The sequence below is a fragment of the Podarcis gaigeae genome, assembly GCF_964106915.1.
Source record: "Podarcis gaigeae genome assembly, chromosome: 1".
NCBI classification, from domain to species: Eukaryota; Metazoa; Chordata; class Lepidosauria; order Squamata; family Lacertidae; genus Podarcis; species Podarcis gaigeae.
In genome coordinates, this window is record NC_139678.1 from 60624417 (window position 1) to 60639202 (window position 14786).

Consider the following 14786-nt stretch of genomic DNA (forward strand, 5'->3'; position numbering starts at 1 on the left):
TGAATCAGGGGTCAGAAAACTCCATACCCTCCAACATTTCTCCAATGAAAACAGGGACTGTTGGGATACAGGGAGACAAAGGCCATCACTGCCTCCACGTCGTCTCCGGACGATCCATCGATCTCCCGTAGTCATGCAGTATCAGCAATTAGCGACACCAAGCCTCAGAAACAGATTGCCACATTCCTGGGCTGGTGCACACTCTGTCAGCAGAATTCACACAGCAAAAGTTGCACTCAGGAGGGTATCATTTAGAATGTTTATTCAGCGTTGGTCAGAACAAAGAAAAACATGACCGACTGCTAGCGTGTTCTGGCGCAGAGAGAGAGAAAACGAAAGCAATAGCAAACATAAACATCCTGAGAAACAGGAAATACGCAGACTCTGTGACTCACAAGCCTGCTCTCTCTTAAGGTGGAACGGAAATATCCTAACATCCTCCCCCTTTCCATGTAACCTGTAGTACCTGTGGTTCAACCCAATTGCAACTTCTGTACGTAAACCTTAAGTTGTTCTCTGTTAACAACCTTAGACAACAGATCAGCAGGAATTTCATTTCCTGCCATGTAGGACACCTGAATCAGTCCTTTTTGAATACACTCTCTTGCACGATGTAGCTTAATCTGCAAGTACTTGGTTCTCTGCTTGCAACTCTCTGAGTTCAGCAAAGCCAAACAGGATCTATTGTCTTGATACACTTGTATAGGACATTTCACAGAAACCCCAATGTCCTTAAACAGTTGCATCAACCATTCACAATCCATGAGTGAAAATGACAGAGCATTGAGTTCTGCTTCACAGGAACTTAGGCTCACTGTCGTCTGCTTCTTACACAACCAGTCAAACAGACAGTGGTTGGACATGTAGCATACTCCAGAAGTGCTTGTACCATCCATGGTGTTACTTCCAAAACTTGCATCTGCAAAGATTTCAAGATCTCCAGTCTTCTGACTGGTGAACCTCAGCCTGTAGTGCATAGTCCCCTTCAAATAGCGGGCTATGCGCTTCAGAGCTTTCCAATCCTGAACAGAAGGATTGTTAGCATGTCTGCTAAGCAGGTTAGTGCTTACAGCTATGTCAGGTCTTGAGCATCTAGCAATGAAATTCAACTTGCCTAGAATGCATCTGTACAGCGTAGTGTCAGAAAATCCTAAGGAAAAGTGGGACATTCTGGGATCAAATCAGAAACTGGGATGGCGTCTTTAAATCAGGGATGTCCCTAGAAAATAGGGACACTTGGAGGGTCTGCTTCAGTGGTCTATGCATTTTTATGTATTGCATAGGGATACATATTATAAAGGAATAAGAGGTTGCTTTGAAATTTTATAACAGATAAAGAGGCAGCCTATTTTTCAGTTTGAATTTTTTTTTATTTAAAAAAAAAATGTGTACAGGGAAGTAACCTGCCCCTTAGTGACTACATTTCTTTTGTATTCATGCATATTTTTGCATCTCAGCTACACAAGACATATTCAGCAGTTCAAAAGATTTTTGAATATACTCTCATTTGAATGCACTCAAATGTACTGTCTAAGGGTGACCACAAGTGTGGTGAGAAAACATCCCCAAAACCCTAAGCAGGCAATAGTAGTGCTTAGTATAGCAAACACAAATACATCCCCCCCCCCATCCCCTTTTCTAGATTTTTCAGACATGAAGCCAGTTTTTCAGAGGCCAAGGAAGTCATCCAAGTGCTGCAGAAGCAATTTAGCAAATCTGGCAATTTCACAGGTATTTCAATATATCCGTATTAAATAGAGCAAACAGAATGATTAGATCAGAGAACTACGTGAAAACCTGAGCAAGCAGTAGTTATGCTGTCCTTTGATCACACCTAGGTCATATTCAGACTTTCAAGACAGCACCAACACTCCTTGGATATGTAAAGACAATGAACTTCAGCTTCTTCTCCTCTGTCTTGTGGCTCTGTAGGTGTGGATCCAAGACTTTACAAAACACTTGTCATTACTGTTCATTACTGCTTCAGCTCCTTGGCAGTCATAGGCTGCTTTTTCTCTGCATGGCCCCAGTCAGAAGGTCAAAATTTAATTAACGATAATAAATGTATGGAGACTGTCGTCATGCTATAAATATATTCTAAAGAAAGAAATTCAAATAACTACTTGAAAAAGAAATCTACTGAGTAATACATAACCAGTACTTCAAAATATAGGAATAGATGAAGTGGGGTCTGGGAATGCAAATTCAACTAGGGCACTGACCTTTACTGATCTTTATAAAATAGTGCAGCAGCAGAATTCTCAGGGTACAGACTAATTTAAAATTTTGGCACACAGTAGGGAGGAAAGGAAGGATAGGTGCTACTCTACTGCATATTTAAAAGCCTTTACAGTGAAGTGCTGAGGCCAAAATAATTTAAGGTCATTAATGGAAATATTTTAAATGAGATAATTAGTTATGTTTACTTTGGTAAGATGTTTTTACTTAACATTTCTTTACATATGCAGCAGAATTCAAATAGGAAAACTTAAAAACAAAACAAAACCCACTTGTGTTTTTAAAGTTTTATTTCCAATCTGTGATTCATTTTGTATGAGCTTTCTAGATTGGAAAATAGAAAGAAATGTATATTCATTTGTCTAGGGGCAAAAATAGTACAAACAATTTATATTACACTGAATAATGAAATGGCCTATTATGGAAATGTAAAAGTAAACATGCTTTTTGACATCTTTTCAATCTTTCTTTAAAAATTAAATTTGAATTAGAATAGTTCTTAAACAAATTCAGTTGTGCCATCCCCTGGAGATGATGAAAAGGAACATTATGGGGAAATATAGACTGCCGTGATTATCTTTGAATATTAGCATTCTTGCAGCCTGCAACAGAGATAGGGAACTTGTGGCCCTTCAGATGTTGGATTTCCATCTGCCTCAGCCAGCATGGCTAGTAACCAGAGTTGATGGGAACTGGGCAGGAATAGGCTGACTTTCTGAACTTTGGTGAACTCTAGATAGGATTATAGCAATGTGCTGTATGTGGGATGGCCTTTGAAGCAGATTCAGGAACTGCACCTGGTACAGAATTCAGCAGCTAGATTGATGACAAGGCAACCTGGACATATAACATCAATTCTGGCATGACAACCAGTTAGCAGCTACCGGTTAGGTTTGCGGCTCAATTCAAAGGGCTGGTATTAAGGGCTCAGGATCCCAATGCTTCAAGGACCACATCTCTCCACATAAATCAACTCAGAGCATGTGAGCCATCATCTGAGGCCCCTCTTCTTATGCTCTCACTACAGAAGGTCCAGAAGGTGTCAGCATTAGAACGGGCCTTTTCTGTGGTGGCCCACCACTTGTGGAATGCTCTCCCCAGGGAATCATGCCTGGCACCATCTCTATCTATTTTAGGCAAAAGAAAAAAGCCCAAACTTTTGTTGTTTTTAAATTTGATTTTCCAATATCATTCCAATAACAGCCTCATTATAACAATACCAATTTTATCCAATTAATGCAATTATTAATACAAATTACTCAAATGTCAAATTATACAATTTAATTAAACTGGCCCCCTCGCATCCTAGAGTTGAGTTCATTTTTCTACAGCTATAATCTTGTGATTTCTATTCATGTTGGTATAATAGGTAATTGATAAAGTTTCAAGTGAGGAACTTTAGCTGCAATCCTTATTCTTTCCTGTGTGCGACAGTTTTTCCCCCATATATGGTGTGGTATCCTTTATTCCTGCAACTATTAATGGTTCCCATCATGTTCCGGAAGAAGCTGTTATCACATAGTTCCCCAAAGTCACTGCATCGGTTCATCCCGTGCTTCGGCTTCCAGTAAACAAGCCGTCTTCGCCATTTTCCCACCTAGACTTTTTTGCCCAGACTTTTGGACTTTAATTTGAAGGGTTTCAGGCATCTATGGCCTATTTTAGTGGGGCAGGATCTGTAAGACCTGTCCTTTATCTGTATAGAGGAGCTTTTAGGTTTTTATGATTTCTTATTTATTAAACTTACTAGTTGCTTGTCATCCAAAGTGTCCCCAAGTGATTTAAGTTGAAAAGATTTACAAATGCATTATACGATAGAAGAACGGGGTGGGGGAATCATGCAACACAATAATATTCCATGCAACATATTGAGGGGGAAACAATAGCAGTACACAAAGAATAAACAAAAACAATACTCCCATGTACTAGCACCATTGATGCCCTTTCCCAAAACTATTCACATCAACCTGCTGTTGTTTTTTAAAATCTGCCCAGCCCACCAAGAAATCTGGCGTCAAGGCCAGCTGCTGTGGTTGGGTCCACCAAGGATGTTCTAGGGATGCGGGTGGGTTATCCAGGGATGGCCCTCCTCTTTCTTTCACGGGGAGCAGCAGCAAAAGCAGGGCAGCAAGTTGGTTTAAGTTTTACTGACTGGCTGCTCCTCTCCTGCCTCTGATGGGGGGGGGGCATGTTTTACTGACTCTGTTCATTTTAATTGGTCTTAATGTAAGTTTGATTTTGTGGGTCACTTTTGTGAGGAGAGCGACATACCGCATTGGCCTGAATATTAGCCTCACTCTCCCACCCCAATTCTGACCATGAAAAGTTAAAGTGTGGCTTAAATTCGTGGGCTTTTACGATATCGCTGTTGAAACAGACATACGGTAAAATGGAACAGGTGTGAGTGCCTGCGGAATTTTAAAGGAGCTGCTTATATTCTGGTATTCTCCCCCCCCCCCCAAATTTTAAAGGTGTGGCTTATATTCTGGCCAATAAAGTAGTAATAATGGTAGCAGTAGTGATGGTAATAATATAGAAGTCCCTTGTGTACCTTCTAGTAAGGGCCACTTGATACGATGTTTCTTTCTCTCCCACATGCTCGATTGTATGCAGAATTGAATATGTAAAAAATTCCCCATTCTGAGTTCTTATCCTTGAACATGGATACCTCATTGTACATCTCAGTATTCAGATCTCTTATGAATATATGAATTAGTACAGAGCACAACAGAGTTCATTTGGTTAATTCCCTCCATTGTGAAAAGTCAGTTTTTCTTTTCATGTATATCTACCCTCAATAAAAGCACTGTATCTCTTGCTGTTCAGCAAGGCTGATGGTAAGGTGAGCAAAAATCTTCCTGTTGTCAAATGCTATAGCTGGAATTAAAGAAGCAGAGTTCAGTTCACCAGCTACTTGATAACTACTTTGCTACTTTGATCTCCTGTACTGCCTTCTATATGAAAAGATAAAAACACCTTGCAGTTACTAATTAATCTGTAGACCACTACTGAGAGATTTAGTAGAATTATCCAATTTTCAAGGCTATATCTCTTTCTTTGTAACTGTACATTCTTAAAATAATCTCCAAGGCTTTGATATGAAAATTTGTCTGATACAGACAATGGAATTAGAATGGGATGAGAATAGTTTCTTTAGTAAAGGTAAAGGTAAAGGGACCCCTGACCATTAGGTCCAGTTGCGACCAGAGCAGCGCACGGAAACACTGTTTACCTTCCCGCGGGAGCGGTACCTATTTATCTACTTGCACTTTGACATGCTTTCAAACTGCTAGGTTGGCAGGAGCAGGGACTGAGCAACGGGAGCTCACCCCATCGTGGGGATTCGAACCGCTGACCTTCTGATCGGCAAGTCCTAGGCTCTGTGGTTTAACCCACAGCGCCACCCACATCCCTTTAAATGTATCTAAACACACGGAAAATCTATAATTTACATCATGCTTTGCCACAGCTATCATATTAACTTTGACAATAATCTACAGCAATTTCTTATAAGTAAACTTAATTAATGTAAATATTAGTTTCTCGTAGGGAAGCATTTAAGATTAAAATATAAGCATTTATTAGTCATTATTTCAATGAGCTTCCATTTTTATGAATGGATGAACATCTGTCGTAAATAATAAAAGTTCACATATTTTGTGTGGTCTTTGACAGCTGCATCAAAACACAAAATGTGATGCTTTCAAAAATAAATGTGCAGCTCACAAATTACTATTCAGTTGTGCCACCGCCCTCCATGTAATTTTGCAATGCTTCTGCTGCTTCCTTTCACCTGCTTTCCTATGTGATTGTTCAGTGTCTTCTGGCCTTGACTGTGTCAAAGGCAAAGGGTGAATGAGCAGCAGGAATGGTGAAAGCTGTGTTATTGCACATTCAGGCCTCATGCTATGGTACTGAAGATGTTGCTCTTGTCTTTTTTCCATTGCCTTAAAGACCCAGTACTCATTTTGGATTAAGAGACTCAGACAACCACAAGAGAAGTTTTTATCCTGCATTTGACACATACTACAGTGCATTGGAAGACACATGCATGTCTCTGGTTCTCCAATCTTATCCCTTTAAGAATATAAAAAGAGAGTGTGAGAGCTTCACCTGTACAGAAGCTATTTGCACTGTGTTGACAGATGATAGAATTCTCTTCATAAAAAGAGGAAAGAGCTTGGGAGGGAAGCAGATGGAGTTTTATATAGAGAGTTACAAGCTTGGTGGATCAGGGGAATGCTGTGGATGTAGTGTATCTTATCTCAGTAAGGCTTTTGACAAAGTCACCCATGATATTCTTGCAGAGAAGCTAGTAAAGCGTGAGCTGGACAAGGTAACTGTTAGGTGGATTTGTAGTTAGTTGACTGACTGAATCTAAAGAGTGCTCACTAATAGTTCTTCATCATCCGCCCCAACCTGGCCACAGTGATCCATGCGACGGTCATCTCCAGGCTTGACTACTGTAATTCACTCTACGCGGGGCTGCCCTTGAAGCTGACCCAGAAACTCCAGCGGGTGCAGAATGCTGCAGCGAGGCTCCTCACGGGGTCTCTGCCATGGGAGCATATTCACCCAGTGCTTTTCAAACTGCACTAGCTCCCGGTAGAGTACAGGGTCAGATTTAAGATGCTGCTTTTGACCTTTAAAGCCCTTCATGGCCTAGGACCCTCGTACCTACGGGACCGCCTCACGAAGAGCCTCAAGGTCCATAAATAGCAACACCCTAGTGGTCCCGGGCCCTAAGGAAGTTAGATTGGCTTCAACCAGAGCCAGGGCCTTTTCAACTCTGGCTCTGGCCTGGTGGAACGCTCTGCCTCATGAGACCAGGGCCCTGCAGGATCTGATTTCTTTCCGCAGGGCCTGTAAGACAGAGTTGTTCCGCCTGGCCTTTGGCTTGGAGCCAATTTGATTCCCTCCCTCCCTCTCTTTCCTTTTTCTTTTCCTTTCTCCTCCTGCGATGAGGCTACATTTTAATATTTTAATGTTTCAATATTTTAATGTTGTATTTTAATTTTGTTTTTAAGTTGTAATCATTCAACTTGTTTTTATTATTGCTTGTAAGCCTCTTTGAGCCCGGCCTTGGCTGGGGAGGGCGGGGTATAAATAAAAATTATTATTATTATTATTATTATTATTATTATTATTATTATTATTATTATTATCCTGGGAAAACGTAACAAGTGGGGTGCTGCAGGGCTGTGTCCCTGGCCCATTGTTGTTCAACATCTTTATAAATGACTTGGATGGGACTTCCGGGTCGGCGCCATCGCCGAATGGCGGGCTCCCTCCGAGCTCCGGAGGGAGCCGGCTTGGCAGGGGCTGGGTCCTACCGCACCGGCGATGCGGGGACCCTTAAAAACCACGGCCAGATTGAGGCCGTGGACATGGAGACTCGGCTGGCACCGTTAGCGCCCTCCCGACTCGTGAAGGAGCCTTTTTAAAGGCTACGGATCGGGTGCCGGGGAGAAGCGTGGTGCTTTGAGTTCTCTGCTATCCCTGCCGAGCGCAGCCACATGCCATCCGGCGGAGAGCGCTGACTTCTTCTATTGAAAATTCGGCTCTAAAGAAGAACCCGTGAGTAATTGGAATATGGACTAAAAAAAAGGGGATAAATTTTTAAAATTCGGAGCGAACGGGGGAGGTGGAAAAAAGGAAGTCAGCCTACCCCTAAATTGTAGAAGAGCCAAAACAAAGGATTGGACAACTAAGATCGAGTGTAACCTTATCTTGCCGAATCAGCAACTTCGCGAGGGAAAATTATAAGATTGAGCTGGAGGAGAAAAGTGGAATTGTTTTAAAAAAAGCAACCCCCCCAGAATCCCTGGAGCGATTCGTGAAACTGCCTGGAGAAAAGTGATGGAGGTTTTGACAGCTGTCAAAGAGCTGTCAAAAAGGAAGATTAAAATAGAGACTTTGTTATGAGGACTTTGCCGGTTATATTTGTTACAAATTGAATACAAACTGTTTTAAATATCGGTCAACAAGCTACTTGGTCTGGTGGATGTGATTCTGGAAGGGAACTTTGTTACTGCAATCCACCTAGAGGAGCCGAGGGACATTGCATGTGTTTTTCACAGGAAATGTGAACAGTTGAATGGAACTTTCAATCTCCTGGGAAACTGCAGGAATGGAACACTATTTTGTCTACAGAGGTCTACACACTACAGGAAACAATGGAACTATTTGTTGGAAAATGAAAGGAACATGATGTAATGCTTTGCTTCAAGAATAACAAACCTCTGCAGAGACACTAGAAACTTTTGGAAAAAGAACATTTCTGTGGGAGAACAGGGAAATAAAAAGGAGGAGAATGATTGACAAGAACAAGGAAACAACAAGAACTGGACAGAACTGGGGGAACATTTGGGATATTCAGGTTTGACAAGCTTATGGATACAAAATTGGAGTTTTTACTCCTGGATATAAAAACCTGGATAGAAGAAATGGGCCCTTATTTGATAGACTCCTTCTACGATTGGACATCCGTAATTAAAGACTGGCAAAGAACCGGAGGGATATAGTGTAATGTGGGAACTCCAGGAAGATATTAGAAGTGGAGGGATAGGTGAAACGCAAAGGGGAAAGAGGGGAGGGAAAATTGGAATCCAAAGGCTGTAAAATTATTATTTACATTTATCTTATTTTCATCTGTACTATGTTCGAAAGGGGGAAACCCGTGGAAGGGTATAGATCGATCTTAGGGGACGAGAATTTGGATAAATTGGGTTATTGACGAAGAGTGTAATTTGGGGATAAGAATTTGTTGAATTTAATTGCTTATTTGGAAGATTTGGAACACAAGAGGGGGTAGGGAGGGGAAGTCCTAGTTATTGGCAATAGATTGGATTTAATTTGCTTTGATTTGTTCTAATTTGGAAAACCTTAATAAAAATTATTATAAAAAAAAAAAATAAATGACTTGGATGATCTACTCATTCTGTCTGCAGATGACACCAAACTGGGATGGGTAGCTAATGCTCCAGAAGACAGAATCAGGATTTAATGTGACCTTAACAGATTGGATAACTGGACCAAAATTAACAAAATGAATTTCAATAGGGGCATATGTAAGGTTCTGTTCTTAGACAGCAATAACTAGCTGCATAAATCTAAACTAAGTACATGTGGAAAAGACCTAAGGATCTTAGTATACTACAAGCTTAACATGAGTCAACAGTGTGATGCAGCAGTAAAAAAAGAAGAAGCTAATGCTATTCTAGGCTGCATCAACAGAAGCAGAGTGTCCAGATTAAGGGAAGTAATAGTACCTCTCTATTCTGCCTTGGTCAAACTACACCTGAAGTACTGTGTCCTGTTCTGGGCACCACAATTTAAAAAGCTGGAACATGTGCAGAGGAGGGTGACCAAGATGATCAAGGGTCTGGAAACCAAGACTTATGGGGAACTGTTGAGGGAGCTGGGTATGTTTAGCATGGAAAGGAGAAGACAGAGAGGAGTTATGATAGCCATCCAGGGCTGTCACCTGGATGATGGAACAAGCTTGTTTTCTCCTGTTCTGGAGGGTAGTACCCAAACCAGTGGCTTGGGAGATTTTTAAGCAGAGGTTGAATGGCCATCTGTCATGGATGCTTTAGGTGAGATTCCTGTGTTGCAGGAGATTGGGCTAGATGGCCCTTGGGATCCCTTCCAACTCTATGATTCTAAGTTTGGTGCTAAGGTGTCCACTAAAGTGTTCAGGTGAATCAAAAATTGCAGAATGCCTATAGCAGAAGCTTGGCATTAAAGATGTGAAAATAAATACTGTTGTTATCTCAAAATACCCTCTTCCAAGTTTCCTATATCAATAGAGCAATAGTAATACACATTAGACATCTGCTCCAGTGCTTTACTACGTGCTGAAATTCTTACCTAGAGCATCCTTGGCAGATACATCTCTGGCCTCTCTTTAATAATCTCTAATGATAAAAGTTCCATAATTTCTCACAGCTGTTTGATCCTTAGTCCATCTGGCACATTGCAAACCTTGTTCCCTCACAGCCAGCCTGTTTGCATACTGCTGGTGCTCAATTCAGTTGTGCTCTGCTTTTCTCACAATGACAATGGAGAAAAGTTCCATCTTCTTCATGACAAACATTTGATATATACAGTTTTAAACCTGTTCTACCAGCTCCACTTAATCTTCTTTCCCCAAGCTAAGAATGCCTAGTCCATTCATTATTGTCCTTGTATAGCGCATATTCCAAAGCCTCTGCTGCTATTCTCTGGATCCTCACCATGCTGACAGCATTCACATAATAAATGGATATTCACATTCTAAATCAAAGTCGAAGCGATGTGATGCTCTAAAGGAAGCCTTCCCTTGTCTGAATAGCAAGTCAGTAATAACTATCTGTAGCTTGGAGATACAGTTGTTCTGCAGATGCACTTTGAAATGGTTGTGGCCATTATATGAACATTAGAGTTGATAAGTATGTGGCTTTTGGTAAGGTCTGTCCTCTTCTCATGGTTTCTTTTCAGCAGTGAACTAAGTAATCAGAACTGTACATAGTCAGAGAAAACTGAATAACAGGGGAAATGGGGAACTTAGAAGAGATTCTCTCTGAAACCCATGTTGTAACTTTCTTCCAGATATAAATAAAACCATTGATCCATTCACTATTGTAAATGAAGGCCAGTGTGTTGTGGTGAATAGACTTTTGGGAGACTTGGTCACCACCACATATTGACTTCTATTCCTTCCCTGCTTTACTCTCCCTTCCAAAGTTAATCCTTCTTTGGTTCAGATTGCTTGAAGCCAATAGGAAACATGTCTTCCTACAGCCTGTCTAAGCAAATTGTCATCTTGCTGGGAAGAGGAAGAGTTAACTTTTGATGGAGCAGGAAGAGAAACCTCCAACTCTCCGTTTGCCTTTCTGTCCTTTCAACTATATTTGCATTTTTTTTTTTTACATGTCTGTTTATTGATCCTACCACCTCTAATTGCCTCTAATCCCTGTATCTCAAAAGGAGGTAAATCTACTGATTTTTTAGCATCCATCCTCTACAAAAAGGGGGCAGATGCTCTGCAAAAGGATGTATTGAGGGTAATAACTCCAGAAATCTAGGGAGAAATGTATAACAGAGCTAGTATTTAAGCTGCATGCTCCTGTAGAGATAATATTCATATTCATCCCTAGATAGCATTTTTGTTCTACTCTATTCTGATTCTATCCTTTTTTTAACTATATAGGGGTTTTTTTCTGTCTAAAATTTGTAGGCTGTCTGCCATGAATCAAAACCTGAAATGGAAGTGGTCCATGTCAGGCTTCTGCATCTAATGTCTCTTCTGCTGTGTTCAGCCATTGTAGTAACCATTCATTAGTTATAACTAGCTTTTCAAATGTCAGATCAGCAAGCTGAAAATTTATTTTCCCTCCCTCCCCTTGCTCACTTTCTCTTGCATTGTTTTCTTGTAGAACGTGATGAATGTGACAGCGGACAGCACAACTGTGATGAGAATGCAATCTGTACTAACACAGTCAGGGGACATAGCTGCACCTGCAAGCCTGGATATGTGGGGAATGGGACCATCTGCCGAGGTGGGTCTGTTTCTCCAACAACTTGATAAAATGAGTATACACTATTAATATTCCTTGACAGTTGCCTAAGTTCAGCCTGCACAGGATGCTGGGCTGTGTTAGGAATTCACTGTCTGATTTATCATCTGGCAACTATTGCATGCACAGACATTATGAGAATTGATTTTTGCATAATTTACTACTCAGGAAAGGTATTCTGAGGCACTTAAAATACCTTTTGGTTTACTGCTCATGAATATGATTATTTACATAGGTTATTAACTCTTTTCATTGTGGTATAAACTGCATTTTTGAACTATACAGTGTAATGGATCCCACAGTTATCTTTTGGGGTAGGTACATGTGGATTTTAAGCTAGAATAACTGTCTTTTAAACAAGATCCATGTGGCTTTTAAACTGTGACCATAATTTTCTTTTATAGTAGAGTAAGCTGCCAAGAACCACTGAATATGTGGAGTGGTAGACAGATATGATTTTTGTTCTTGATGCAGTTTGCTTTATGGTGCATTAATAAACTTGTCTGCATTTCTGAGATACCATTGCTATTGTAGGTTCTGAGTAGACTATAAAATATACATTATTCAGCATCAGTTTGTATACAATAACATGGTAGTTTGTGGAGGATTATTAAATAAAGATGAGACTCTTCAAGGGAGATGGCACCACTCACTGATCCAGTAGCTGGGAAATTACTAAAATACTCAAAAGTTATTCAATGTGGAATTTATTCTTTTGCTTATTATTATTATTAAGAAAACTGCATCTAAAAAGAACTCTTAGATTGCAGTTTCACCTTACCTTCCTTACTCAGTGGGAGTTACTTCTGAATAGACATTTATCAGATTGCGCTGGTAAAATACCATGGAGGCAGTCGCTTTAAAATCATTGGATGACATGCTGTAAATGACTTGCTTTCATAATGAGTCATTTAGGACAACTGACACAATTAAGATTCCAGGTGGAAAGGTTTACCTAGACGGTTATCAACCGGCTTTATCCCCCCCCCCCCCAAAAAAAGCAGAAACTTGATTGGGCAGAAATTTTTAGAAATGTACAGGAATTGGTCCATACTCTGTCGAATATGGTCACATTTGAAGACAACATTGATAACCAACCACTCTTGAAATGAAACTAGATTTTGCACAAATGATTACCACAAAAGTTGTTTTCAAGCATTTACTTGAGTATACAAAAAAAGTGAAACTTGTCGGGAAATTCAAGCCCTTCTCATGAGAAGCTGGCAGCAGTCCCAGGCACCCGGCTTGATTCCCTGTTGACCTCCCTGACTGCTTTCCCCAGCAAGCGCAGGCAAGGTCTCGATCGGCGATTCTTCTCAAACGTGAGAAGAACACCCCCCTCTTTCCTGCCCCCCCTCCAGGCAGGGGAAAGAGATAGACAGAAACGTATTTACATGCTTTTATTTCTGTCTTTGCAGCGTTACAAAAAACATGACTGCTCTCTCCATACTCCAGCAGTGTTGTGACTAAAACTCCCTGTACTTCCTGTACAGCTCATATTACACTCTGAGGTAATTCCGGTGCTTCGCACTGTGAAATGACTGCCCCTTGTTTCCCACAGCAGTCCCAACATTCCCATCATGTTTACTCTTCAAGCTAGGACTTTGGAGCAGCATTGCTTCATTATCGTAACAAAACTAAGGGCTGGGGAAGGGACATATGTGCAAGAGTCCCCAATCACATGGCTGGTCATCCAGCTGGTCATGCAATTTGCATGAAGGTTTGAAGAGGAGTTTAAAATGCATTTGCCTGAGCACGCTTAGAAACTCTTACTGCAGTTGGAGAACCTGATAAGATAGGGCTTCCACTAATGGGGAAATTTCCTGTTTTACTTATTGTGAGTTTATATAAATTGCCAAACACCATTTTTGTGGTGACCATTTGTGCAAAATCTAGTTTATTTCAAGAGAAGTTACTGTAGATAAGTCTTCAAATGTTACCACATTTGGCGGGTAGACAATTAAGGAAGGTTATTGTCAGGGAACTGCCATCGGAGGGACAGGTGGTGGAGAGGCTCCAGGAGAATAGGAGAGACTCTACAGCAGAAGAAGGAACCAGTAGGGGGAGAGCAGGAGTTCCAGCGGAAAGGGAATCGGGGGAGAGGCTCTGGGATACTTCTAGTGAGAATAGTGAAGAGGTAACAAGACCCCCGTTAGGAACTCCCACCCTTCGCCGGAAACTGTCACGCAGAGAGTCACGAAGGCGCATGTCCGTCAAACAGCTTTTATGTTGGAGTAAGTTCCGTAGACGCCCACTGTCAGATTCTACCAGCGACTGACGGAGTCATGCTTTGGGGGCTCCGTTAGTGCCTAGGTTTGGGTGACCAGCCAAACCCCAGAGGGATCAAGCTTTTACGCACAAGCAGCTCATTATCCCATCACAGTTATGCATTTGTGTGGCACAATCTAAGTCAAAGTATCTACAGTGCTGAGATGGTGGTCTAGACCAGGGGTAGGCAACCTAAGGTCCCAGGGCCAGATCCGGCCCAATCGCCTTCTAAATCCGGCCCACGGACGGTCCGGGAATCAACGTGTTTTTACATGAGTAGAATGTTTCATTTTGTTTAAAATGCATCTCTGGGTTATTTGTGGGGCATAGGAATTTGTACATTATTTTTTTCAAAATACAGTCCAGCCCACCACATGGTCTGAGGAACGGTGGACTGGCCCACGGCTGAAAAAGGTTGCTGACCCCTGGCCTAGATTGTGTTTTAAATGAAAGAGTTGGACTTGTCTGTGCCATTTGCCCATGGCTGCAATCATTAAAAAGCCATTTTTTCAATGGGTCTCAACCATTGACTGTGGTAGAAGGATTGTAAGATTTAGCCAACTTGACTAGAATGGAAGCTAGCAAGATTGGGGGCATTGTGCTACTGTATGTACTTAGACAATATTTAGAGATTATTTCTATGAGAGATAATAGGATTCAGAATTACAAACATAGTACATATGCGAAGAAACATTTTACCCACAAAGGTATATTAATGTG

At 41.1% G+C, this 14786-nt stretch overlaps 1 protein-coding gene across 4 annotated transcripts in view; it reads left to right on the forward strand.

The window, feature by feature from the left end:
* NELL1 (neural EGFL like 1) overlaps window positions 1-14786 on the forward strand; it is a 376161-nt gene that overhangs the window by 237474 nt on the left and 123901 nt on the right. For all 4 annotated transcript variants that reach the window (XM_083750218.1, XM_083750217.1, XM_083750220.1 and 1 more), the window contains one exon: window positions 11658-11780. In XM_083750218.1, the coding sequence (XP_083606344.1) occupies window positions 11658-11780 (123 nt within the window). The remainder of the gene's footprint in view (window positions 1-11657; window positions 11781-14786) is intronic.